The 27,836-nt window shown below is 46.0% G+C and overlaps 1 protein-coding gene across 1 annotated transcript in view; it reads left to right on the plus strand.

The window, feature by feature from the left end:
• KSR2 (kinase suppressor of ras 2) overlaps positions 1-27,836 on the plus strand; it is a gene marked incomplete at its 3' end in the record, with an annotated part of 186,466 nt that overhangs the window by 122,960 nt on the left and 35,670 nt on the right. Inside the window, exons 11-14 of the mRNA XM_081892157.1 lie at positions 4,410-4,451; positions 5,461-5,524; positions 14,621-14,669; positions 16,020-16,381. Of these exons, the coding sequence (XP_081748283.1) occupies positions 4,410-4,451; positions 5,461-5,524; positions 14,621-14,669; positions 16,020-16,381 (517 nt within the window). The remainder of the gene's footprint in view (positions 1-4,409; positions 4,452-5,460; positions 5,525-14,620; positions 14,670-16,019; positions 16,382-27,836) is intronic.

A 27,836-nucleotide genomic window follows, 5' to 3' on the forward strand; every position in this document is an offset into this window, starting at 1 on the left:
TGTTTGGGAAGGTTTCATTTTTAAATACGTGAGCAGAGGACACCAGTGGATGCATTTCGGTTTACAAGAGATATATAAGCATTGTAGGATCACAGGGAAATCAACAGCACATCATGCCATAGCTCAGGGTTAGAACGTCCGCCTTGCAAGCAGAGGTCCCTAGCACCTCCATGTAGGATTGCGTAGAGACTCTTGCCTGAAATTTTAGAGAGCTGCTGCCAGTCAGTGTAGACACTACTGAGCTAGATGGATTAGTGGTCTGACTTGGTATAAGTTTCCTATGTTCCTATCTGTTGCATAGGGGACACACACAGATTTCCTCCATCCTTAGACAATACTGACTTAGATCAGAGATGGGGAACCTGAGGCCTAGGGACCAAAAGTGGCCCTCCAGGCCTCTCTAGCTGGCCTACAGAATTATTCCCAGGCCACACCTCTTCTCCGCAGGCCACACCCACCAGCAGCCTTGCTTCACACCTGTCTTGAGTGTTTTTTTGGAATGTGTCCTTGAACTCTGATCATTCTTTCCTGCATGGAGGATAGAAAGGGGTATATGGGTGTGCATAGGAACTAGCCTACTGTACAAAGGTAATATTTGCATTTATTGCCCTCCCTTTTGCTCCTGGCCTTGCCCACCAGTGCGGTCCTTGGGATGAAAAGTGTTCCCCATCCCTGGTGTAGATAATGCTGAGCTAGATGGACCAATGGTTCGGCTTGCAACAAGGCAGCTCTCTACATTTCCTTCAAAACAGCAAGACCTCTCTTGTTCCTCTCTGATCACTACACAGAAGTAGATCATTGACAGTGCAAACCTGTTGGTGCCTGCCATTCATCTTGGCCCATCATGGTTCTTTCTCCTTCCTCCACACTGATGAGAGCAGTTCCTTCCATCACTCTTGTTTCAAGAGGTCCCTCTACAGTCAGACAACATGGCAAAATGCATGCATAGCCCTTAAGAAAAATGATTGTGGGAAGTAAGGCAACCATTTTTCATCAGCTAGAGAAGGAACTCTAGGAACAGCACACTATCAAATCCATTTGGGTGTCCTCGAAAGACCCCAGACAGTCATTCATTTTCAGACAGGGCTGGCTGCGTCTGAAGGCGAGACTTAGAAAGACAGATTGAATTACCTGCATTTACATTTACACCCAAGATTCTCAGCTCAGAGGAGTGGGGGATTGTTGACCGGCTGGGGCCAATTCATTTGACTACAACTGATGATGGGCAAACTAACTCCAGTCTGATTAGAATTGGATTGATATTTATGAGCTTCTTCAAGAAATACTTGGTTTGTAATATAGCTGAGCATCATATTGAGAAATTCAATACCAAATGGGCCAATTCAGAATTGGATTGGCATGTACAGGCTTCTTCTGTCCCAAGCAGCTCCTGGCCAGATGTGTGTGTTTTAGCCCAAGTGGGGGCAAGTTCCAGGTTCAGATTAGCAGAATGACAAATCATATCCCACCTTTCGCAGTTCAGGATCCCGCAAGTGACATTGGATCTAGCAGGGGTTAGATTCCAGTGGATGTCAGATTCCAGTGAACATGGTCAAGCAAAGCAGAGGTTAAATTCTTGTGGGATCAGTCAAGACAGAGGATAGGTGCAGGTTAACAAAGTAGGGCAAAGTAGAGGTTGAGTTCCAAAAAAGGCAGACAAAGCAGTCAGCACCCCGGACAGTTCCAGTTGAGCCACAGATCCAGACAGACTTGTATTGAATGTCACACAAAACCATTGCTTAGTGCAAACATGGGGACTTCCAGGGAGATTGCAGCTTTGCCATTTTGCTGTTGTGCTGTGCTGAGCGCCATGGTTTGTCTTAGCTTGTCATCTGAATCTGGACTCGTGGTTCAGCTCTCTCCAGACTAGCCCCAAAGTGTAACCAACAGACGACAGGTGAAGTTGAGAAGGCAGAGAAAGAATAGAAAATTAGAAAGCCCTCTGCTGCCTCATCTAAATGAGTGACAAGCCGCCATCCCCAAGCGAAAATTAATCACTCTTGGCCAACTCCAGGGGGGCATTTTCATTCCCCCACTGAAAGTGATGAGAAAGTCTGGGCCAAAGCATTCAGCCGAGGACTCATTAAAACACAGAGTAGTGGAACGAAACGAAATCAGCTCAACAGGCCAAACGCCTGCTTAAACAGAAACGGGTTTCACTTGGCAGCTGATGTTGAGATCGGCCGACAACTTGTGGCCCTGTGCGCACTTACTTATCAGCAGAAATGTTCAGGGGATTGGGCAGCTGGTTAGGATGAGTTGTTGATGTAGAGGGGAACAGGGAAGCTTGGCGAGATCAGCTTGATCTCATGGGAAGAGGAGCAATAGAAAGTGAATGGAATTTAGTTGTCCAGAGAGAGAGTGGTGATTTTCTGGGTGCTGGTGTCTTTGGTGCAATTGGCTCATGATTCCCTAACCCAGGGATGGGGAATCTGTTGCCCTCCAGATATTGATGGACTCAGCCAGCATGGCCAGTGGTGAGAGAGGATGGGAACTGGGGTCCAATAACATCTGTCAGAGGGCATATTCCCTATCCTTGCCCTACCCAAATGCGTAAACTTTTGAGTGCTATATATGGAAAAGCTTTTAGACTCCTGGCTTCCCCTGGCCTGGCAGGGGCATGGTCCCATGCCCAGTATTCAGTTCTGGACAAGGTTATGCCTTGTAGATGTTTGTATAACCTCTTCTGTTTAGCCCTAGTGCTTGGTTTCTTTGCAGGGCCATCCCATGTAGGAACTAAGTCCCAGTATATTTAGTGGGAATTACTTTGAGCTGTGGTGTGCTCAGGATAGTAGCCTTCTCCTCTGTGCATTTGCCTAATTCCCTTTCAAAGCCATCCTTTGTGCAAATGCTTCTTTTGACGCATTGTGCCTCTGTCCTCCAAAGACGTTCTGTGGTACTAATGAGACCCCAACCCATTTTTACAGTAGAGTCCCTGGATCTCGGTTACCCAGCTGGAATTTTCGCAGCCTGGGGCGACTAAAAATTTGAATGGATCCATTTTACAGATGGAATTAGAATTTTTAAAAGCAAAGCCTTGGATTCTGCTAATAGTGGAATTTTGTTAAAGAGGCTATATTTATTTGTCCATTTGATGACATTTATTTACTTTGAGTAATATTCAAGATGCCTCCAAAGTGATTTACTGGAGCTGAACCATTTTGGTTTGTATCACTAGGATGGCTGGGCATTTCCCTCCTTGTTTTCAGTGCATGATCAATCTTTATTGCTTAGTAGCCATAGGCCATTGCAAATAATACAATAAAATGTCTATTAAGACAGACACAAAACATGAGCAAATGCACTTCCCATTTAAAATAAGGGCAAAGTTAAAGCAAATCCTCTAAATGTCCTGGAATTACTCTTAAATTTAGCTTAAACCAATGAATCACCTTTACAACCCACTGATATTTGATTCAAAGTACACACTCCGATTTCATTTGCCTACCATTGCAAAAATGCAGCTTGGTCATACGTGTGTGTGTGTGTACTCTCTCTCTCTCATCAGATAAAAGGAGAAAATATTATGTCCTGTCTTGACAGCCCACAGCACTGAGACACGTAGTACAAAAACAGTTTTGTTCTAGAACAGAAATATAGTGGACAGAAGCAGTAAATAACTAACTAAACCTCCATACAACCATTTCCTTGGTGGGCAGAATAAACCTAGAGACCCACCCCAGGCCTTTGCAAAATGTAGAAAATGCAGCAGCAATGGTGACAACACAAAGGCACACAAAAGCAATGATGTGTTGCAAAACAGAAGCGAACTGTTTACACCTGAAGGGAAGGCCAGGAATTGGAGCATGGAATCTTCCTCTTTATCAGCACTCTCCCCAGGGACGTCTTTAGTTGGCCTCCCAGGAAGCAGCTTCTCCTCCTCTGTCCCTGAGCTGCTTTTATATCTCAGCCCACAGGCAGCAGAAGAAGGTCCACTTTTGCCTTAATCCACTCTACAGACCAGACTGCCCACAAGCCACACTTTACAGCCTCATTTTGACACCTCCTGATCTGCTTACCTGCCACACCTGGGTTTGCTTCAGGAACCCAGGTTCACCCCGTGATTCCCAAAACAAATGATATCCAAGATTTCTTTTTCAAGAAAACAGTCCAGTTCCTTCACACTGTCTACTCTGTAGAGGGCTGGTCCATTGGGGAAAAGGGGGCACTGCCCCACCAAAAGATTCCTTTCTGAGTCTCCTTAAACATTCAGCCCAGAGAAGATCAGCCATCTAGGTTGATGGCCATCTCTGCATCCTCTGGGAGCACAAATACAAAGCAAGCAATTAATTATAGGGGAGGTTGTTGGGTGATGTTTCACAAGCCTCATTCCTGTCTGATTTCTCAGAGGCGCACTGGTGCTCTCTGACTACTTACCTTTCCTAAGCTTTCCTTGTTCTCCTTTACAGCTTCTCATTACTACAAATACAAGCAGCAATTCATCTTCCCAGGTAAGTTTCTCGAGAACAGCTGCAGCCTCCCAGGGGCATCTCCTGCGCAAAAACCCATCTTCATCTGACACGTGGCCAGTTTTCCCCACACATTCAATTTCATACCCTGTAGAGATGGGAAACTCAACTCAGTTCATGTTTAAAGGCAATTCCATCTGTGTTTTTAAAAAATATATATTTGTATACCGCTGTTCATTAAAAAAACAACACCAAAGCACTGCACAACTGTACATAAAACCATGCAATAAAAACGACACAAAAAGATAAAACCAGTCATCCATTAACTTAATTGCCTGCATAGAAAAGCTTTCAGCGGGTATTTAAAAGTTGGAACAGCATCTTGATCAGAGCAGCTTTGGGGATTGGGGGTTATCTTGGTCAAAGGCACACAGTTTTTAGTCAAATTTTAAATTCTAAAACTAAAACAACCGACAAGGAATTTTACATTTGCATTAAGAACATAAGAAGAGCCCCCTCAGTTGAAACTCAGCTAGCCTTTGAAATCCAATTCTCTCCAAATTTCTGGGGCTGTCTCAATCCACCCTGACCAATCCTCCTGAATATTCCCAATTCGGCTTTAGACTCAGCCAAATCTGGTGCACACTCATAGTGATGATTTTATTCTCCTCTACCTCAAAACTGCAACCTATTTTTTTTACATTTACATCACACCTTTTACCTCAAGGGGCTCCAGACAGAGTACTCCTTTTTTTATCCTCAAAACAACCCTGTGGTGTAGGTTTTGCTAAAAGATAGTCACTGGCTCAACGTCACCCAAAGTGAGCTTCATGACTGCATGAGAATTCGAACCATGGTCTCCTAGGTCTTAGTCTGGCACTTTTTTTAACCCTTTCTGGTCTGGCACTCTACCCACCACACCACACTGACCCTCTTGTCACATATGCCAACAGGATGCTTGCTATGCAAACATCTTGTGGGCACTGCTAAGTATGTGAATTGCATGTGCGATCTTTCCCTGTTCTGAACCAGGTTCCTGTTTTGCTTTCAGATGTGCCCGAGACGCCCACCCGAGCGCCCCAAGTCATCCTCCATCCAGTGAATTCTAACCCAATGTGAGTAGTCCTCATGAATTCCTGCTCTTATTCTGAAGGCCACCTCCATTGAGACCTCTCCTCGGAAGAACCTGCCTCTCCCTAGTAGGTATTGTAGTAGATCTGGAATCTGGATCTGGAATGCCCTCTTAGGAGAGTCAGATTTATGCTGGGGAGGGGAAGATGAAGAAATCGTACAGGAAAGCCAGGGAGGCGGGTGCACACGAATGTCTTTTTAATATAGTGAAGTAATTTCATAAAATTATAGGATTGTAGAGTTTGAAGGAATCTTTCCCCTCAATGTGGAGCTTGAACCCATGATCTTGAGATTAAGAGTCTGATGTTCTTGCCAACTGAGCTGTGTACCAATGGGCTGTTTCCCATGGTGTGCTGATGGAAAGCTCGTTGGAGCAGCAGAGACTTCCTCTAGCCCCCCCTCCCATGCCTCAGATCTGCCCCAGAGGAGAGAGTCTGTGGTACCATGGGTCTGGCTGCTAACCAGAATGGTGGTGGTTCAAGCCCACCCAGGGACAGCTGTGGGCAGGATTCTTGCATTGAAGGGGGTCTATGAGTCTATGAAAAAGTTGAGAGACCCTTTGGGATGTAGCCCAGGGGGCTCTAGGGGAATTGCAAATATTGCCCCCTTTCCCCTTCCCGATGTAAGTCTCAGCTGGACCGAAGAGCTTTCTGCCAGTGCAAGAGAGACCACAGGATACAATCCTATCATATAAGGCAGTTTCCCCAACATGTTTTGATGTTGACTCTCAAAGGAGATCTCCCATGTATTAACTGCTGTGACCTGGAGTGGCTAACTTTTTTTGGCCCGGGGGCCATATGCATCCTTGACCAAACCTCCTCAGGCCAGTATGGCCAGAAGTGGGTGCAGCCACCGCTCACTTGCACACCCAGTCATGTGTACAAAGACCCTCTTTCTCAGCGGATCTGCGCAGGTCTGCTGAGGAGCAAGCTATCACCCGCTCTCTGCTCCTCAGTTGACAACCACAGAGGGGGAAATTTGCATCCCCATCAGGGTGCTAGGCTCTGCCCATACCTATTTTTATTTATTTGTTTTTATCTTTACCTGTGCTGCCACAATCACTGGTGCTTCAGAGAGCCATTAAAAAATTGCTTGGAGGATCAGTTCAGGCTCCATCCCTGACTTAGACACATCAGTGTTACCTTACAGTTGCTCTTTGGAAAGACAAGCTATGTCTCTAAGTTATGGTGGACAATAGCTATATCTCTGTGCTTAGAAAGTGGAGGTTTTTTAAAATCTGTTTTAGCATTTTAATGTTTTAAAGTATGGTTGTGATTTCTTCTCGATTTTACGGTTTTATCTTTCGTAAACCACTTTGAGGGTGTGTGTGTCTGTGGTTTTTTATTTTATTTTTACAATGGAGGGATGAAATAAAGAAGTAAATACGTTAATCTGGGCAAGAGCTACCGTATTTACTTGAGTCTAATGTGCCATTGAAACTAATGAGCACCTCAATTTTCAGAACCATGAAACAAACAAAAAAAGACCGTTTGCTGGCGAGTGTAAATGTGCCATCGAATCTAATGCACGCCTTAATTTTTGCAACGTAATTTGGCCCCAAAATGGTGAGCATTAGATTTGGGTAAATATGGTATATATCTAAGTTGTGCTGGGCAAGAGGTGCTTCTCTCAGTTGGGCTGCCTGGGAAATAGCTGTGCTTCTACATTGTGCTGTGCAAATTTCACTTCCTGGTAAAACAGAGGCTGCTGACTTCACCTTCGTGCTTGCTTATGGTGAATGTGAAGGGCTGTAGAAATAAAGTAAACAGAGCTGTCACTTGTTAAAGAAGGCTCACCACTGAAAGGACAAAAGACAGGAGAACAATAGGAAAAGGGAGACGGGTTTTGAACTAATAAGGTGCACAGCCGTACAAGATTCTCACTCATCAGAACTGTGAAGGGGAAGCTGCAGGTGGACAGAACGGAGCTGGGAGAAAATGAGCCGGGAGCAGAGAGAGTTTCAAAACAGGAGCAGGCAGACTTCTTGTCAGATCTAGTTTGTTTTTTTCACTAGAACCCCATGATCTAGCAACCACAGTCTGGTGCCAGAGACATCCAGGCAGAATGAAAGAATAGGTGCCTCTGATCACATCCTGAGCTCAGAGATTTGTTTCTAGTGACTAGGAGTGGTAGGATCTGTCAATCTTGGTTCTTATTTTCCCAATCTTAACTTCACTTCTCCACATTTCTGCAGCAATTTGCCTTTAAAAAAAACCAAAACAACAACCTTTCAACAATTCAGTGTGCATTTCCCCTAACAGACACATTTTTGCAAGGAGTTTTGGCTGAGGCTCATGCACTTTTGCAAACATTTTCTCCTGATATAATGCCTGTTTCGTATGTTATTTTTGCTAATATATTCATTTTTATGCACATATCCGCTTCATATGTGCATTTCTGTAAACTTTGGTTGGTTGTAAAACTGTGCCATGAAATTTGGGTAAGCCTGAATTTTGAAGGAGGCTGTGTTTCAGTTCCCATATTATTTTGAAAAGAGAAAATTTGAAAGATATTGTGCTTTAAATTCAAACTTAATCAGATTTCTTCCCCATCCCTACATAATTTAACTGGCCTTACAGTACTTTCACACAAGAAGAACACGCCTGATTAGCTTTTTTCATTTTAGCCCCCTAAATTAGGCAGGAAGAGTTACTATGCTCTTGTTGCTCTCAAAAACTTCAGAGTCAGAAACCATTTGCTGTTCTATTGCAAATGACCCTGAGATCTCCATCTCCTGTCTGTTCACCCTCTGGCTAGTGGTGGCTTGTTCACATGGGGGCAGACTGGAAGGGCAGAAGACAAGGAGGCCAACAGTAGGTGGCGACAGAGCCCATGACAGGCAGAGCCACCCAGTCTTCCTCCCTGCTGAGTTCTACAAGGACAAAACACAGACCAAGGGAGAGGAAGCTGACAGCAAGGGCCGCCCAAAGTCAGAAGGAGGGCGGCAGGCAGGCAGGCAGGCAGGCAGGCTGACTGACTGAGGCATAGAGAAAGGGAAAAGTTTTTCGCCCCTCTCTCGCAACACCAGAACTTTTCGACATTCAATGAAACCAAATGTTGCAAGATTCAGGGCAGAGAAAAGAATGTACTTCTTCGCACATCACATAGTTAAACTGTGGAACTCCCTCCCGCAGGAGGCAGTGATGTTGGATGGCATAACAACAACAACAACAACAACAACAATTTATTTATTTATACCCTGCCCATCTAGCTGGGTTTCCCCAGCCACTCTGGGCAGCTTGCAACAGAATATTAAAATACAATAGTCTATTAAACATTTAAAGCTTCCCTAAACAGGGCTGCCTTCAGATGTCTTCTAAAAGCCTGGTAGTTGTTTTTCTCTTTGACATCTGGTGGGTTGTCATCTGGGCATTCCACAGGGCAGGTGCCACTACCGAGAAGGCCCTCTGCCTAGTTCCCTGTAACTTTGGCTTCTCGCAGCGAGGGGACGCCACAAGGCCCTCACCACAGTGTCCGGGCAGAATGATGGGGTGGAGACGCTCCTTTAAAAGAGAATTGGACAAAATCATGAAAGAGCGGGCTATTGATGGATGCTAGCCATGAAGACTATGCTCTGCCCCAGGTGCTGAAAACTGCAGGAGGGGAGACTGTTGTTCTTTTGCTTGAATCCTGCTTGCTGGTTTCCCACAATGGGCATCTGCTTGGCCACTGTGAGAACAGGAGGATGGACTAGATGGGCTGTTGGCCTGACCCAGCAGACTCTTCCTGTGCCCTTATGGCAGGGCAGTGTCCACTTGCCCCCAATAGCCCCTGTTTTAAAACATTAGTAATTATTTGGTAGGAAGGGCCTATAGGTATATCAGAGCCCAATTGAAGTTGGGGTACAGCAGTTTGTGAATGTGTGCTGTTCGCTTAACAGAAGAAGCTAGAAAGATTCACCTGGTACAAAGCAGCTTCCTATACAGTGGTACCTTGGGTTAAGTACTTAATTCGTTCCGGAGGTCCATTCTTAACCTTAAATTGTTCTTAACCTGAGGTACCACTTTAGCTAATGGGGCTTCCCACTGCTGCCGTGCCGCCAGAGCACAATTTCTGTTCTCATCCTGAAGCAAAGTTCTTAACCCGAGGTACTATTTCTGGGTTAGCAGAGTCTGTAAGCTGAAGCGTATGTAACCTGAAGCGTATGTAACCCGAGGTACCACTTATTCCAGTTGCAAATCTGGACACACATTTCTGCTTTCCTCCGCATTATGTGCTCATGGATGGATGAATCAGTCCTAAGAAGAGCTTTGCTAGATCAGGCCAAAGTGGGGCCCATTTAGCCCAGTTCTCACCACCAGATGCCCCAATGGGAAGCCCGAAGGCAGAACCCGAGTGCAACAGCGCCCTCCCCCTCTTGAAATTTACAGCAAGTGGTTCCTGCCACTTTCGTCTTTGTTTACTCATGCATCCATCTGGCTCCATTCCTATGTTAATCTGCAGGCTTTTTTTTTTTTTAATAAAGAAAAGTACAGAAATTGGCACTAAAGTACACATTTAAAATGCATTTTAAGCTTACAGCAATTTTGGGGGCAGGGGAAGAACTCATGCGATTAAAACGTTTTCATATGCAAAACCAAATTCAGATCCAATACAGATGCAGACAACTCAAAGCGTTGTTGAAAAGCGAAGGGAAAGAAAAAGACAGGAGAGGAGGTGCCTGTCTGATGTATAAGGGGAGGGAGTTCCAAAGGCCCAGTTGTTCTGTTGTACAGAACGGATTTCCTGATGAGATGCTACCCACAGGAGACCCTCTCCTGCACAACTCGGTGACCGGCTGGGTATATAAAGGGAGAGACAATATTTTATATATTCTCCCTCCACTGCCAGAGGCATTCTGCCTCTGAGTGCTGTGGTGCTTATGTCCTGTTTGCAGGCTTTCCACGGGCATCTGGATAGCCACTGTGAGAAGAGGATGCTGGAATAGATGGACCATTAGGCTGATCCCGCAGGCTCTTGTTATGTTCTTATAACCGGGTCCCAAGCTCTATCGGGCTTTGAACCTCAGAACCAATGCCTCAAACATCCACAATGCTATTAAAAGCAAAGAAGTTAGATTAATACACTGCCCTTCATCCTAAGATCTCAGGGTGGTTCACGGAATAAAATACAAGACAGAAAGGATAATGAATATGCACAATAAAACAATCAACATCGAAATATAAGTCTCCCTAATTAAAATATGCAATGGAACTGATCTCCTGTGTCAGTTCTCTGTGCCTTTGGGTCCCAAACGAGGATGTACGGACTCCATCCTTTGCTTAAATACAGTAATGATAAAGGGCTGAGAAACAGATCCATGGAGCCCCTGGCTTTGGCCGCTGCTCATAACTTGATAAGCTTGTGTTGGATTGCAAAGGTCAAAGCGAAGGGAACGCAGACCAGGGGACAGCGCTCGTGATGCGGGAAGCGACTGGCCTGCCTGTCCCACTGGGAAGGCTTCTTCTCCCAGGCTTTTAGGCAGGAGTAATTGACTTCTCTGCGAGGCTCGAGATCTCAGAGTGGCAGCTGTTTGTGCGCAGCAGATTAAAGAATCCTCCGCTGCTCTAACTCGGGGCTTACAGACGAATTGCCAAAGTCGGCTCCCGCTTTTAAAAATTAATGTCTCTCCTCTCCCGCCTCCCCCCCCCCCTCTGCCCCACAAACTTACTGAAGGCAATTCAGTCTTTGCAGGTGTTCGTGTAAAGTTGCAGGCAAATGACTCCCAGAAGGCTTTGCTCTTGCTCACTCTCTCTGCCGAGAAACCCTTGACGGAAAAGGGGCCTGTTTGTGATGGCTGCCGCACCTGAGCTGAAGACAACGGCATTTCTCCTTACAGGGAGGCTCAGCTTAGTTTTTGAAATTTCAACCAAGTCTCAACTAGGGATGGGCAAATCGGTCAATTTTGGTTCTTTTCGTTTTCCAGTCTCCAGTTCTCCACATTTCCATTCCTGTTTGAGATTCCTTTCTTTTCTAAATCCCCATGAATATTCATCAGCATTCTAGTAGGAATTTGTCCTTACGTACCCAATTTTGTATGCAGTTTTGCCTAATACTGCATATTTTTGTAAAGCGATTTCCCCTAACATAATGGACTTTTATATGTTGTCTTCACTATCGCATGATAATTATTATTTACCAGCCCTTCACCCTACCGTCCCAGGGCAGGTTGCAACATTAAAGCGCAATATTAAAAACAGTTTGAAACAACTTACAACCACAAAAATAAGGTGGGTCTTAGAAACCTAAAGCTCAAGGATCAAATGTCAGGGTTAAGAGTTGCATCTTCAGCATTCTCCAGAAGCTGTATACTGAAGCTCTCACAGTGAGGGAACTGCCAGAAGGCCCTTGGAGCTGGACCTCAGTGTCCGGGCTGAACAACAGGGGTGGACACACTCCTGAACTGGGAGCTATAGGGTAACTCTTGCTCTGAGGTAACTGTAGATCGATGTCATCTAACCTGCCCTGCAAACAAATCAGGATGAATTCTCAGTGAATAGTTTCTCCCTGGAACCTCTCACCATCAGTCTTTATTGGTCTAAGTAGACAACCTCTGGGCTCTAAATTCACTCCTTGCTGTTGCATCATTAAAAGGTCCCTCTCTGTTCATCTGAAATACGAAATGGAGAGAGGTGGGCTGGGAGGAGAAATAATGTTAGGTGAGGAGCTTTGTGCTGCCAGCGCCTCGGCTATTACTGCAATCTCTGGCTCCAGGCCTGGGGGAGATTAACTGGCAATCAATGAAAACACAGGTGAAAAATGGAATCGGCAACTAGGTGTATTCCCTAGGAATGAAGCCAAGTGGCTTATACCACTTGTTTGCAATAATTTGAAGATCCCTCCGAACTAAACAGGACTCCAGAGACATGACTGAGGAATCAACATTAGAAATGGCCTCAGCGTGATTCTTAGGGGGCTCAAAAGGGATGTTCTTCCCTCCAAGCCAGTGTCAATTTTGTGGCTAACTTTGCCTGCTTCTTAGTACATCACATTTGGAGACGCTTGCAAAATTCTCCTCATCCGCATTTTGGCATTCCTAAATTGCCTGATTTTGTCTCTGAAGTGAAGTACACTGTCAGGAATGCACCATGCCCCCCCCTAAAACAGCAGCAATGACACCATTTAAAATATAAATAAAAATGCATTTGCTGTTCTCAGGAGTGACACCAAAGGAAGGGTAGAGGTAAGGTGCTAGTTTTGGGACACATCAAGGGCAAATGATCTTCAGTTTTGGGAAGTTCAACTCAGCCTTCCCTCTAATGGCAAATGTGGGTGGTTAACTGCCAATCAGTTTGAAAGCAAAATGGGCTTTCAAAAACAAGGCAGTGGTTTCAATATGAGGTACCCAAAAGTAATAGGGGTGTATAAAATTATGCATGGGGTAGAGAAAGTGGATAGGGAAAAGATGGTCTTCCTCTCTCATAATACTATCTTCTCAGGGACATCTAATGAAAATGGACATTGGAAGATTCAGGATAGACAAAATAAAGCTCTTATTTATGCAGTTCATACTATGGAACTCCCTCCCACAAGACAGGACCTGGCCTTCATTACATTATTGGACAAAGGTGATAATGTGTCTCAGGCCACATTCTACATTGAAAGCACTAGGTTACCTCTTCTACACTCCTGGTTTCCTCCAAAGAATCCTGGGAGCTATAGTTTTGTGATGGGTGCTGAGAATTGTTAGGAGGCCTCTCTTTGCTTCCTGGAGCTACAGTTCCTAGAGTTCCCTGGGAAGAAGGATTGAAGGTTAAACCACTGCGAAAGCTAGTTCTGAGAGGGCAATGGGGGCCTCCAAACAACTTTTGGTGCCCTTAACAAACTGCAACTCCCAGAATCCTTTGGGGGAAGCCACAACTGTTTAAAAGTGGCATCATAGTGCTTTGAATGTATGGTGCGAATGTGGCTTCTGTGCATAGAGAGACGTGTTTCATTCTGCCGGAAGTCCTTGAGATAAAATGGCCTTCGTCCACAGACACCACATCTGTCATTACGGCAAACAACTTGCTTGTCAATCAATCAACCATACCTATATAAATTGTTGCATATCTTCCCATTGTTGCACCAGTCATCAGTATGGCTGGCTCGGTCAAACAATCATTTCACTTCAGATGAAAACCCTCATCACGGACATGTCATATTTCAGAAAACTAGTGGCCTTTCTGTTAGTGGGGGTGGGGAGCGTGCAGAGGGAAGAGAAATTATGAGATAAGCCCCAACCTCATATTGGGTCTGGCCTCCCATCAAACTGATTCACAAGAAATGACTCTTTGGCCTGCAGATCTATTTATATTTTCACTGCGCTTCAAACGTATTGTTGCTGTTCGGCAAAATTAACTGTGCTTCGTTGATGACATGCATTATAACACAGGGATAATTTCGTCTATAAGGTTGTTTGGTTGGTGTTTCCTCCCTTCTTCGTATTATAAGCCTTTGAGCAGTGACCCATTCAATTGTTTGAAGGGCGTAAGAAGAGAACAGCATCCCATAATTCTTTTTACGTGACTTGCTGTAGAAACTGCAGTCCTTTGTTCATTTGCAAAGGGAGGCAATCTCCCGCGACCCTTCTCCAGCCCCCCATTCAAGAAAATTCGGGGGGAGCTTAATGACTCTTGCCATGGAGACCAAGGTCCCATCTGCATTGTACATTTAAAGCAGGATCATCTCCTCACAACTCTCAGCACCCTTAATAAATTATAGCTCCCAGGATTCTTTGGGAGAAGGCATGACTGTTTAAACTTGCATGATACTGCATTCAATGTATGGTGGTGCAGATGCAGCCTCAGTTAGACATCCTTCAGTCTTGTTGACATCAGCAGGGCAAGTCAACTCAACTCATGACAAATTTGGTCCCATTGATTTTCAAGTGGGAATAATTCAGCCCTTAGAGCATCTGTTTTGCATGCAGAATGTCCAAGGCTCAACCCCCTAGCATCTTCAAGTTGGACTGGGAATGTCCCCTGCTTGGAGACCCACTGATGGTCAGTGTTGACAATGCCGAGCTGGATGGACCTTCTGTAGAAGGTAGCTTTCCCTGTGCTCCTGGCGCTTCTGACTTTCAAGTCTTAATAATTTGCAACATTTGGTTTTCTCTGCAGCCTGGAAGGAAACCCATTACTTCAAATTGAAGTGGAACCAACCTCTGAGGTAAGATGCACACAAGGATCTGGTGACCACCCCATGGCCTCAATTCAGGGGTCCTGAATCAGGGTGACCCACCCCACCCTGAATTGATCCCAAAGTAGCTTGAGGGCAAGGCTTATTATTATTTTTTACCTAATTAAACATACAGCATCACCTCTCCCACCTCCACTCCTGACCGAGAGCAGGGGGCTTAATTCTGCAGGTGTGCCTTTGCAAAGGAGAGCCTTGCAGCAGGCAGAATCGGCGTCTGTGCTGAACAGCTGTTCAGCAGAAGTGCTGATGCTGCTCCTTTGCAAGCATCTTCTCTTCTGAAGGAAAGCCTTGCAGCAGGCAGAATTGGTACCTGTGTTCAGCACAGGCACCGATCCTGATCCTTTGCAAGTGGCTGCTCTCCCAAGAAGTCGCTTGTGAAGGAGCACCCTGCACCACACAGGAAGGAGAATCATGTGGTGGGCTCCCCCCTATTCCTGGGAGTCGGGGGCCTTTTGTGGGTTTCCCCCACCCAATGCCTGCATCTCCTTCCAGCTTGATGCTCTGCCCACTGACAGTCACAAAATGCTCTGGGCCATCTTACCTGACCTGTAGTGATCTGTGGTTGTCTATCACCAACACATTTCACACCCAAGCCCATCTTAAGAGAGTAGAATCATACAGTATGGGGATCAAATCCATATGGGGATCAAATCCATGACCTTGGTGTTATATGCCTGCTTTTTCAGGGCTTGTCGGGTATCCATAGCTTGAGGGCTAGCTGATGCTGTGTTGGAGCGTTTGATATTCTAGATAAAATAGATTCTAAAACAGTTGTGGGGAACCCTTTGGCCCTCCAGATGTCGCTTGTCTGCATCTCTCGTCAGCCCCATAGATCATGAGCAATGGCAATGGAGGATGGGAGTTCAACAACAGCTGGCAGGCCAAAGGTTCCTCATACCTGCTTTAAAACATCATTGGGTGGCCTCCAGCTTGTGGGCGTAATCAGGCCCACCAGAGCTGCACATTTGGCCCTTGTGGCTGTTTTGGTCAAGCCATGCCCATATTTCCTACAACCGATGTTGTATGGGACATCTGGATTAGGGCAGGTAAAAACAAGGCTGGTCCAAAAAGGGGGTTTCAGGCACCACCAGTCCACTGATTTGTGCCACCTGTAAATCCCTGTGCACAGCTTTTTCCAGGCCCTACAATCAGCTGATTGCCAGAGTTTTGAAGTGACGCACACACATGGGATGAAAGTGGGTCACCTGACATCATTGTGCCATCAGGTGATTGAGAAGTAAATGGCGTCCCCGTACAGGGACGATGGATATCACCTCCACTTGCACTAAAACAAATCTCTCTTGTTTTCCCTGCCCCCAGAATGAACAGGGAAATGACGAGGAATCGGAGGACGATTTCGAGGAGATGAACCTCTCGCTCCTCTCTGCCCGCAACTTCCCCCGCAAGGCCAGCCAGACCAGCATCTTCCTCCAGGAGTGGGACATCCCCTTTGAGCAGCTGGAGATTGGCGAGTTGATTGGAAAGGGTCGCTTCGGGCAGGTCTTTCACGGCCGCTGGCACGGCGAGGTGGCCATCCGACTGATTGACATTGAGCGTGATAATGAGGACCAGCTGAAAGCCTTCAAGAGGGAAGTGATGGCATACAGGCAGACGCGGCATGAGAATGTGGTGCTGTTCATGGGGGCTTGCATGAGCCCTCCCCACCTGGCTATCATCACCAGGTAAGCCGTATCACTTAAGTACCACCTTAGGGATGGGAGGAAGCAGCAATTCCCACCCCATCCTGGATTCCTTGCAATCAGCGTTGTTTCCATTCCGCTGCAGTTTGGCTTCTGCTAAAACCTGCACTATTCTTCTTGCTGTCTGCTATGGCTGATCACTAATTACGTGATTAATTTTGATGCATTCCAGTGAAAGGGAAATGTCAAAGAGCGGCTGGGGAAACCCAGCCAGATGGGCTGGGTACAAATAATAAAATTATTAAAATTATTATTATTAAAAACAATGCAGTAAATCATATAATAATTTGGATAACATTTGTGGGCTAAAAATAACAGCCATAGCAAATGCCAGTTGCATTCGCTGTTGTTGTGCAGCAGATTGCACAACAAGGATCAGCTGTTGCGCTGCAGAATGGAAAAATCGGCTGTGCAAGAGAAAACAGAAAGATTGTTGTGCAACATACTTCACAACCAGAACCAGCTGTTGCACAACTATCTCTCCCTTGCAGCATTGGATTCCTTTGTCACGCAATCTTTAAACTCTTGCGCTAGCGGACAGGGAATGTTGTATATAGCCCCAAATGTGGAAATTTCAGGGAAGCAGACTTTGGCTAAGCATCAGGAGCCACTTCCTGGTAGGATACTGGCAAGGTCACTAGGAGAAGCTAACCTGTGGAATTCACTGCCACAAGATACAGTGACATCCTTGGATGGCTTTAAAAGAGGATCTAACAAATCCATGGAGGATAAGGCTATCAGTGTTTACTTGCCACAATGGTGAGTAGTAATGCTTCTGAATGCCAGTTGCTGGAAATCACAGGAGGGGAAAGAGGGCTTTTGTGCTTGTGAGATCCCATTGGAGCATCTGGTAGGCCATGGTGGGAACAGGATGCTGGACTAGATGAGGCATTGGCCTGATCCAGCAGGTCTCTTCTTGCATTCTCATCCATAGGGCTATGATGGATTTTAAAGGGATGAATCGAGCAAATTCAGAGATGATAAAATGATCAATGGTTACTGCTCAGGATGGCTATATGTCACCTCTGCATCCAGAAGCAGCATATAACAGGAGCCCAGGGAGCGTGCCAGCCATTGGATCAACATCTGAGCTTGCTAGCCATTGCCATCTGTGCTGGTAACCCATGCCTTGCTTGTGTACTGTACTGATTTTAATGTTAATGTTTCAAGCAGAAAACAAAATCCTGGTCCAAGTAATGCAGCCAGTATAGGCCAGGACATTGCAACCCCTAACCCCCCAAATGCCCCCACAACACCTGGGCTCTCCCTCCCAGAACATGGTTCACCTGTCACAAGGATGGACACTTTGCATGCCTTTAGATAAACAGATGGTTCCAGATAACCTGCAAGACTGGAGGACGTGCCTCTCCAAAGGAAGGCGTCTGTGCAAAGGTTGCCCCGCCTTCCCACCTGTCCAACACCAGAGAGTGCAAAACTGCATTTTAAACACCCCCCTTTAGTGTGTTCACATCGAATTGCGAGTTCTCTCTCGGCTAAGAGGCGCTGCTTTTCCACGTGGAAATCCGCAAAGCACATCCAAGGTCTTATTCTTGACAGCTTGATGAGCCAGCTACGCTACGACTGTGTGCTTGATGCCTTAATCTTGGTCTGCAGGGTTTCCTGCTCGGCTCTCTGTCAGTTCCCAGCCTCCTTTCTAAGGTCAAAGGGCAACATGACTGGATTGCCCTCAGTCTAATCGGGACATTCTCAGGCCACAATCACTGAGCGTTTATCTTCTTCAGCTGGGAGCTGATCTTCCTCCCGAGGCTTCTAGCTCAGCTCATTAAATCAATACGTGAAACGTTTCTATTTGTGCCTGCTGTTTTCATGAGCTGTGGTGTGAGGTGCACAGGACATCCTGTATGTGTTTTGCATTGCTATGGACACCGTGACTTCGTTGATCAGACCCCCTAATGGTGCCTGGTTGTTGTGGCAAGCTGTGAGTCATGAATTCTCTTCCCTTTCAGTATTGTTACACTCCACCCCAATCTCTGAGTGATGAGAGGTTCCATTGGTTCCGAGGACTTACCCAGGGTTCGGTTTCCTTGGCATGAAGGTCAGAGGAGACTGTGGTGTCTTTAGGATATGTGCTTTTCTTTACACATATATACAGCCTGAGCATAGGATGGAGGGGCTCACAGCATTAACACCCCAACAGTTCCTGCTTCCCCATTTGGTTTTCAAGGGCACCCCAAAGTCCAGCTTATCTTCAGCAGAGAGCAAGACATAGGCTTCATAGTCTTCAGCTTCCAGCAGCATATAATTCTCACCTACCCAGCATCCCTGGCCTATTGTTCTTCACTTAGGAAAAGGCTCACCCATTTGTTTCTATGGCAGCAGAACAACTCCTTTGGATATGCTAAATTGTGGTCCTTAGTTAGCCAGTTTTCCCATTACCTTGACAAAGGAATTGATTGGGCTGATTTCCTCTTATACATCCCACCCTTACAGATACATAATAACTGCTTTGGAAGGGACCCAAGGTTCTATCAAGGCTGAATCCCCCCAAACTCTTAATTGGACCTCCAGAATGAATTAAATTCTTAACCCAAGGTACCACTGTATTTACTAAAATATTTATATACCGCTGTATCATAGAAATATCTCACAACAGTTTGCAGCAATATAAAAACATGAAACCATGCAGTAAAATAATTTAATTTTTATTTTTTAAAAAAAGTTGAAAGCAAAAAAATTAAAACAAATCTCAGCAGGCCATTGTGGGGGATGTATTCCTCATTGCCTGCCTAGGCCCAGTGGAATACAAAAGTTTTCAGAAGGTGTTTAAAAGCTGGCACAAAAGGCGTCTGCTGGATCTCTGGTGGCAGAGCATTCCACAGGACTGGGCCGATGACACTAAGTTTATTGTTGTTACAAAACAAGCCTCACCAACTTGGGGAATGACCGGCGACGCTCCTGCAGATGATCTTATTGATTGAGCTGGGATACGAGGGTTCAAGTGGTCCCTGAGGTACAATGTACCTAAGTTGTTCAAGGTTTTGAACCTGGCTCGGTAGTCGCAGTCTGTGCAGCTGCTTTAACAATGGCATCACATTTAAATAGACGGCAGACAAACCAGGTTTTTTAGCTAGCGTTCCATAAATTGGGTCAAATCTGTATTCCAGAGGTGCTGGAAGAGCTGGGAAGCCTCTCAGAGGCAATCTTCAGAGGAGGAACACAGAGGAGCCTTAAGCTTTAGAGGTAGCAGCAGTCCTGGTCCCAGGGGCTTGCCCCTCTCTGCTGCCTCTGGCAGAGCAGTGTCCCCTGAGGTTCATTCTGCAAAGATCCTTAACACAGGACAAGTTCTCCGATAGCAATGCAAAGTTTCTGTCCATTTTACAGAAGTTGCAAACAAGTTGATGTAGGGATCAACTTGGGGGGGTGGGAAGGGAGTCAGTAGAATGGTTGGTAGGTTCCCCCCCCCCCCCAGGGAATAACAGTGTGCATGCTTGGCATTCATTTTAATTAGTTTTCAGCAAGAACAGATGCAGACGCAAGTGTGGCTTGGTGTTCCGAGATGTTAAAAAAAAGAGTTCTTCTCTGACTTTCCCTCTAGCCTGCTATTATTTGTCTGTGACTAGTGGGAAGGTCAGGTAAGAGCTGGGTTTTAACTGCATCGGCTGGTGGGTGGAACTTTCTCCAGCCTGCACTATTTCCTTGTTCCTGGAGCTCGAAAGCATCAGGTAGCTGGAGAAAGGATGGGGAGATGTAAGGAAGGGAAGGACAAAAGGGGGGTAGATCCTGAAAGGGAAACAGGGTGGTGATGGTGATGGGTCTAGGATAAAGTAAGGATTGCAGACCAGACTACAGAAGGACTCAGTGCCTCTCCTCTGCTCCTGTGCAAGCCTACAAGACTGGATGGGTTGACCATGTGCCTTGGAAAGAATGGGTCACACCCCCTTTTTAGTCCTACTCAGAGTAGACCCATTGAAATTAATGGCACGACTAACCTGGGTTCACCCGTCACGCACTTGGCATGTTTTTAAATAAACAGATGGTTCCAGGTGTCGTGTCAGTCTCCAGCATTCTCAGTCTCCAAAGGAAAGCATCTCTGCCAAGAATTCCCGGCCTGTCAAGGACTGCAGAGTGCAAATCATTCCCGTTTGGCCTGTTTGCACCAAATTGCGAGTCCTCTTTTGGCTAAGAGGCATTGCTTGTCCTTGTGGAGCCCTGCAAAGCACATCCAAGGTCTCCTTCTTGACAGCTTGATGAGCCAGCTAGGCTAAGACGGTGTGCTTGATGCCTTAATCTTGGTCTGCAGGGTTTCCTGCTTTTCCATCCGTTCCCAGCCTCCTTTCCAAAGTCGGAAGTGTAAAATTATTGCATCGTCCCCAATCTAACAGGGACATTCTCGGGTTGTGATCACCGAGTGCTTCCCCTCTTGTTTAATTACAGTTATTTATTTATTGGTTTAGTAAATTTCTATACACCCTTCATCCGAGGATCACAGGGTGGTTTACGATAGAAAATACAAAAATAAGAAAGGAAATGTGGTAAGAAACAATAACAATACCCTCCTCCCAGTTTAAAGGGACATAAATTGTTTAGTTAGCCAAAGCCTGGGAGAAGAGGAATGTTTTTGTCTAGCGCCTAAATATATGTAGTGACGACTCCAAGCAAGCCTCGCTGAGAGAGCATTCCACAAATGGGGAGCCACCACAGAGAAGGCCTGTTCTCATGCTGCCACTCTCTAGATCTTTTGTGGAGGGGGCATACAAAGAAGGGCCTCCAATGATGATTGCAGGGGGCTCTGGGTTGGTTTATATGGGGAGAGGCGGGCCTTGAGGTATGGGGTCCTGAGCCCTTTAAAACCAGCCCTTTGAACTGTACCCAGAAAATGATTGGCAGTCTTCTCTGTGTAGGACTAGCATTGGATACAACCCAAAGCATGAAAAAGACCCATCAGTTAGCTGATGTATAATAGCTGGCATACAGGTAACAGCCACATTCAGGGATAATAATAATAATAATAATAATAATAATAATAATAATAATAATAATAATTTATTTATACCCTGCTCATCTGGGCAGCTTCCAACAAAAGATTAAAAATACATTAAATCCCCATCTCTTCTTCAGTATCTTCCAAGATTGCTTGTGACTTAATTCATGTTTCCTGCATCTGGGAGGTCTGCTTGACAGGCATCTTGTTTATAATAATACAAGGTGATCCAAAGGCTTTTAAACATTATTATTTATTCTGCTCCTCATGTTCCACTTTCTTAAAGGTATAAGCCTCTCCAAGGACAGGAAGTGCAGCTCAAGGCCCATTTTCAGAGTTGGGCAGGAAATGTCGCCAGCAGGGAGAGGGCCGGGGCCTTTTCAGGTGGCTCATCCTCATCCACCAGGACGTCCAGCACCAGCAGGGTGGAGACACCTGTTGGTGGATTCCTTGCCCTCCCCAGCATCCAGTTCAGCACCTTCACCCCATCACTCTCCCCCTGACCAGCCCTGCCAAGAAGTCTCCACGTAGAGGGCAGAGCGACCGATTCGGTCACACTGGGTGCAGAGTCTCGGTGGTGCCACAGGGGGCTCTGCAACTATTATGCAGAATGGAAGGCAAGAGGATTGGGGGGAGGGTGCTGAATTTTGGTGTTGAACTGTTCACTGCTGAAACTTGGGACCCTAAGGTCCGCCACTGCTCTGCAGAAACTGGCAGAAGCTCTCAGGTAAGGCACCTCTCCCATTGCTACCTGGAGATGCCATTGGGGGATGGTGTAGTGGTTAAGAGCGGTAGTCTCGTAATCTGGGGAACCGGGTTCGCGTCTCTGCTCCTCCACATGCAGCTTCTGGGTGACCTTGGGCCAGTCACACTTCTCTGAAGTCTCTCAGCCCCACTCACCTCACAGAGTGTTTGTTGTGGGGGAGGAAGGGAAAGGAGAATGCTGGCCGCTTTGAGACTCCTTTGGGTAGTGATAAAGCGGGATATCAAATCCAAATCCAAACCTGGAACCTGCTGCATGCAAAGCACCTTCTCTTCCCCTGAACCACGACCCTTCCCCGTAAAAGAAGCCTCCCATGTTTCTGCGATGGGGCAGCCGAGACCCGCAACCCGCGTTTCCAGTCTAACTTTGAAAAGTCAGGCTCCTTTTCCAGAGAGCTCCCTCGTGGGAGCTTATCTCCGTCTTCAAAACCGTATTGGATCTCGCGCGAAAGTGTAAACAGCTTCCCAGCTCTAAGGTCCTGCTGTCGCGTTGATTAAACAATCATAAAAGGAAACGCAGTGTTTAAACATGGAAGCCTTTGATGAAATATTAAAGGCAGCCCTCTCCCCTGGGCTTGCTAAAGGGGCCCTCTGGCAATATGGAAGCTGCGATACATGGTGCTCTTCCCACCCCCCATCCCATTCATGTCACTAATGATGCTCGCTTTTGGAGAAGGTGGTTCGCCTCCAGCAGCTGGTCTCGGGAAAGCCAGGCTTAATTAGGCGCCGCTAGGTCTCTTGCACATCTTACTATCTCCCATTTAATTATGGCTCTGCCGGAGAAATAACTGGGTGAGACACCAGCCTGATCCTTCTAGGGGGAAACTTCTCTAGATGAAACAGGTCCTTTGCTGTGTCTCTTTTTTCTCCCTCTCTATGTCCCCTTCAAGGCAAAGAAAACATGTTTTAACGACATGGAAATAATTTTATTAGATGTGCTGCACATTATCGGTTGAACATCGAGGGAACTTGTGTGATGGCAGATCTCGGGGTGTGGGTGTTTGTGGCTCTTGGGAACTATTGCTATAATATTGTAGCACTAACTTTCTTACATGATCGGCAGCCACACAAACTGTGGCATGACAGCCTTGCATTTTTATGAACTTAGATAGATAGATGATAGATAGATAGATAGATGATAGATAGATAGATGATAGATAGATAGATGATAGATAGATAGATGATAGATAGATGATAGATAGATGATAGATAGATAGATAGATGATAGATAGATAGATAGATAGATAGATAGATAGATAGATAGATGATAGATAGATAGATAGATGATAGATATGGATCCACCCTATTCTCTTGACTGTAGTTTGTTTCAACATATTTTAATAATGTATTTTTAAATCATTGTAATCTGCATCGTGGGAACTCATTGATTTACTGAGCGATTTATTGGATTGGTATTCCATCCTTGCTCCAAGAAGCCCACGGTGGTGTACATAGTTTTATCTGGCTCCTCATTTAATCCCCACAACAGCACCGTGAGGCAGATTAGTGACTGGCCTAAGGTCACCCAGTGACATAGCTGTCAACGTTTCCCTTTTTAAAAGGGAAATGCCCTTATTCCGAATAGGATTCCTCGCAAGAAAAGGGAAATGTTGACAGCTATGCCCAGTGAGCCTCATGGCTGAGTAGCAATTCAAACCCTAGTCTCCTGTGTCCTAGTGAAACACCCTAACCCCTACGCCGCACTGGCTCATCACCCCATGGTGATCTACTAAATGATTTTGATCATACCGCAGCATTTAAGGCCAAATTAGTGCAAATCAGGTAAACTTGCCACAGTGCAAAGGATTCTAGAACAGAGGGTTGGGGGCTTTTCCCCCCTGGTGTGCAAGTCCTGCCGGAACAGTAGCAATGTGCAAGACTCAGTACTGTGCCTGCAAATCAGTATTTTATTGGAGGACATGTCTCCTAATGTCTTGTTATGAGCCATGCTGTGCTATTATTCAAGCCTCCCTTTAGTAGCTTGATTTGACTTTGCTGCTGAGAACGAATCCCAATTAATAGACAATCCAGGCTGGCTTGTCTCGCCCTGCTTTGCACAGGCAATTCTGCACCCACTTGCAGAGCAACAGTGGGGGTGGAGGGGAGCTGTGGGTACAGTATATCCTGCCAGGGATATACTACCAGGCCCCTGTTCTGAATTTCTATCTTGCTTTTTCTTAAGAGGTGAGGGTAAGTCTCATTTTAGTCGTGCAGACCTCATGAAAAGCATGCAGGCAATATCTATGCCAACTGCTCACTTAAGAAGCAACTCCGCAAAGATTTTCCACCTCATTAAGCCACCGCACTCCAATATGTCTGGCTGCAGGCCTGGTGGGAAGAGGCCCTGAAACGGACTTGCCAAATCTGGCTGCAAGGGAGTGGGTGAAGAGATCCCAGAAAAGAGGCACTTTTAAACATGGCTGCAGATTGGGAAAAAAACAAAACAAAGCAGTTTGGAATTCCTGGTGTCTCTGGAGCTAGAGGTTTAAGCGATGCCACTTTGGAATTGCTAACGCTTCAAGAGATGTGCTGACTGTGTGTGCATTTTTGCTTTCTACCTGCTCATCCTGTGTAAGTCTCTTTTCCTCCTGAACGCAATGACTTTCGGTTGTGTTTGCCCATGAAAACTGGGATGGGGAAACTTCCAAGGGCAAGGGAGCAAGGAGAAGAGATCTATGTAAGCCTAAAGAGCTCTGCTCCTGTCATAGATGCTAGAGTCAGAAGGGACCCCAAGGGTCATCTAGTCCAACCCCCTGCAAGGCAGGAACAAGAGCTAAAGTATCCTTGACCGATGAAGGGGAGACCATTTGGAGGTTTTTAAGCAGAGGTTGGGATGCCCCTCTGTTTGCATCCATGGGTTAGGAGCACACTTTAAAAAGAGCAGTGTGCACTCTCCTGGACGAAAGAGAGATCCATGGAAAAGCTTCCTGGGACGATTTGAGGTTAGCCACAAGGAGATCTCTAAACATAGGGACATAGAAACTTGCCTTATACTGAGCCTGACCATAGCTCATTATGGTCTACGTGGACTGAAGGCAGCTTTCCAGAACTTCAGACCCTTCTTCATCACACAACCCCCCACCATGGAGCTACAGCCCTTCCTTTAAAGCATAGTAACATAGGAAGCTGCCTTACGTCAAACCAGACCATTGGTCCACCTAGTTCAGTATTGCCTGCACTGATTGGCAGCAGCTCTCTGAGGTTTCAGCCAAGGAGTCCCCCCAGCCCTACCTGGAGATGCTGGGGGTTGAAGGTGGAACCTTCTGCATACAAAGCAGGTGCCCTGCCAATGAGCCACAGCTCTTCCCCACAAACTAAAGGCATTGGTGGACCTACATTTGCGGGGTTGTGAAGCTTAAACTGCTATGGGGGCCCCTTCACAACCAGCTACGAGGTCTGAGTAACCACTGTTATCTTCATCAATGGGGTTGTTCCACAACAGATCACCACAGATTTTATTTTTTTAATTAACTGCTGCATCTCAGAATTTGATTAAAATTGTTTTACTGGGTTATCTCATATTACACGAAGCATATTTTACAAAATACTCGTTTTTTCTGCTTTTTCTAGCAACCTGTTCACATACAGTTTCATTATATGAGAGTTTCCTTGCAATGTCATTTTCTAGAGACAATATGCGTAAAGAAATTAAGTGCAGAACAGCCAACTTACTGTGACACCTTCCCTTTGCAACGCCTGTGCTGCTGACTCTCAAACTTTGGGGTTGTTGAAATATATAAAACAAAACAAAACAAAACAAGATTGATTTGAGATGTGCAACTCAAATTGAGTCTAATAGACCCCAAAAATTGTAAGCAATGTGGGTTAAAGTTGCTTCTGAGGCCCCTCTAGGGTTAGGTAACCCTGAAGCTGAAGCTTCATTTATTTCATAGTACAGTGGTACCTCAGGTTAAGAACTCTATAAGACGCATCAGACCACAAGACGCATCTAGTTTTTGGAGGAGGAAAACAAGAAAAAAAATATTCTGAATCTCAGAAGCCAGAACAGCAAGAGGGATCACAGCACAGTGAAAGCAGCAATCCCTCTTGCTGTTCTGGTTTCTGGGATGGCTGCGCAGCCTGCATTCGCTCCATAAGATGCACACACATTTCCCCTTATTTTTTAGGAGGGGAAAAGTGAGTCTTATAGAGCAAAAAATACGGTAATTCATTAGCTAATCACTTTAGCTAATGGGGCTTCCCACTGCCACGCAAGCTGCTGCCACACAATTTCCGTTCTCATCCTGAAGCAAAGTTCTTAACCCGAGGTACTATTCCTGGGTTAGTGGAGTCTGTCACCTGAAGCCTCTGTAACCTGAGGTAGCACTGTAGATCCGTCCCTGTCTAAAGGATAATGAGGGGACTTGCTCCACAGGGCTGCAGTTGGGGCAGGACTTGGGACCAACACACTAGAGCCCCTCTCTACAGAATGGGCAGTAAGGCTGGCTCACTGCATTTTGAACCCAGCGAAGTGATGATGCATGTTGCAGTCGGCTCCTGAGAACAGTAAGGATGGTGGTCAAAATTGCATAACTTTGCTGCTGTTTGCCAGACCAAAAGGTGACAATGAGCTGTTGAGCACCTTGCTCACATCCCCCCCCACCTCAGGCAGTTCGCCCCCCCCATCCTCCTTGTTCACGTTGGTTTCTCTACGCAGGTCTCCCCCAAGTCTCCCCTCGCCTTCTGGCTTTGAGCTTGGACATCTCCCGCTCTGCTTCCCGTCTTACAGTCTTCTGCCATGTTCCCCCTTTAATAGCGCTTAAAGTAATGAAGCCCATATATCATATAATAAATAGCTATTGACTCCCGTCCATGGTCTGGATCAGGATTGATTGACCTGTGGGAATACTCTTTTCCTCAGTCAATAAGGGGCCGTGAAGGGGGAATAAATCTTGATGGAGACTGACAACCGGTGGGGGGGGGGAGAGAAAGTCAATATACTTATTAATATATACATTAAATGAGCACACATCCTCCTCTGGGGAGACGCCATTTCATTCTGACAGCTGGCGAGTGTGGTGGGAGGCAAGCGGTGGGGGAGATGAGGAAAATGATAGGGCTGGAGACACCTGAAATTTCTGCTGTGCATCTTGCAGAACTTCCATCCTGCGGCCAAGGCTGGAAAGGGTGAATTTGCATGGCGGGGGGGGGGGACATAGAACCATAGAATTCTAGAGTTGGAAGGGACCCCAAGGATCACCTGGTCCAACCCCCTGCAATGCAGGAACTGCTGCTAAAGTATCCCAGGCAGATGGACAGCCAACCTGTTTTAAAAGCCTCCAATGAAGGAGAGTCCACATGGGAAGCTCCCTTATATCAAATCGGACCATCTGCCCATCTAGTGTGGTAGTGTCTAAAAAAGGTTGTTGTTGTTGTTGTTGTTTAGTCGTTTAGTCGTGTCCGACCCCATGGACCAGAGCACGCCAGGCACTTCTGTCTTTCACTGCTTCCCGCAGTTTGGTCAGACTCATGTTTGTAGCTTCGAAGACACTGTCCAACCATCTCGTCCTCTGTCGTCCCCTTCTCCTTGTGCTTTCCATCTTTCCCAACATCAGGGTTTTTTCCAGGGAGTCTTCTCTTCTCATGAGGTGGCCAAAGTATTGGAGCCTCAGCTTCACGATCTGTCCTTCCAGTGAGCACTCAGGGCTGATTTCCTTAAGAATGGATACGTTTGATCTTCTTGCAGTCCATGGGACTCTCAAGAGTCTCCTCCAGCACCATAATTCAAAAGCA

Source organism: Podarcis melisellensis (genome assembly GCF_964234715.1).
Source record: "Podarcis melisellensis genome assembly, chromosome: 16".
Classification (NCBI taxonomy): Eukaryota; Metazoa; Chordata; class Lepidosauria; order Squamata; family Lacertidae; genus Podarcis; species Podarcis melisellensis.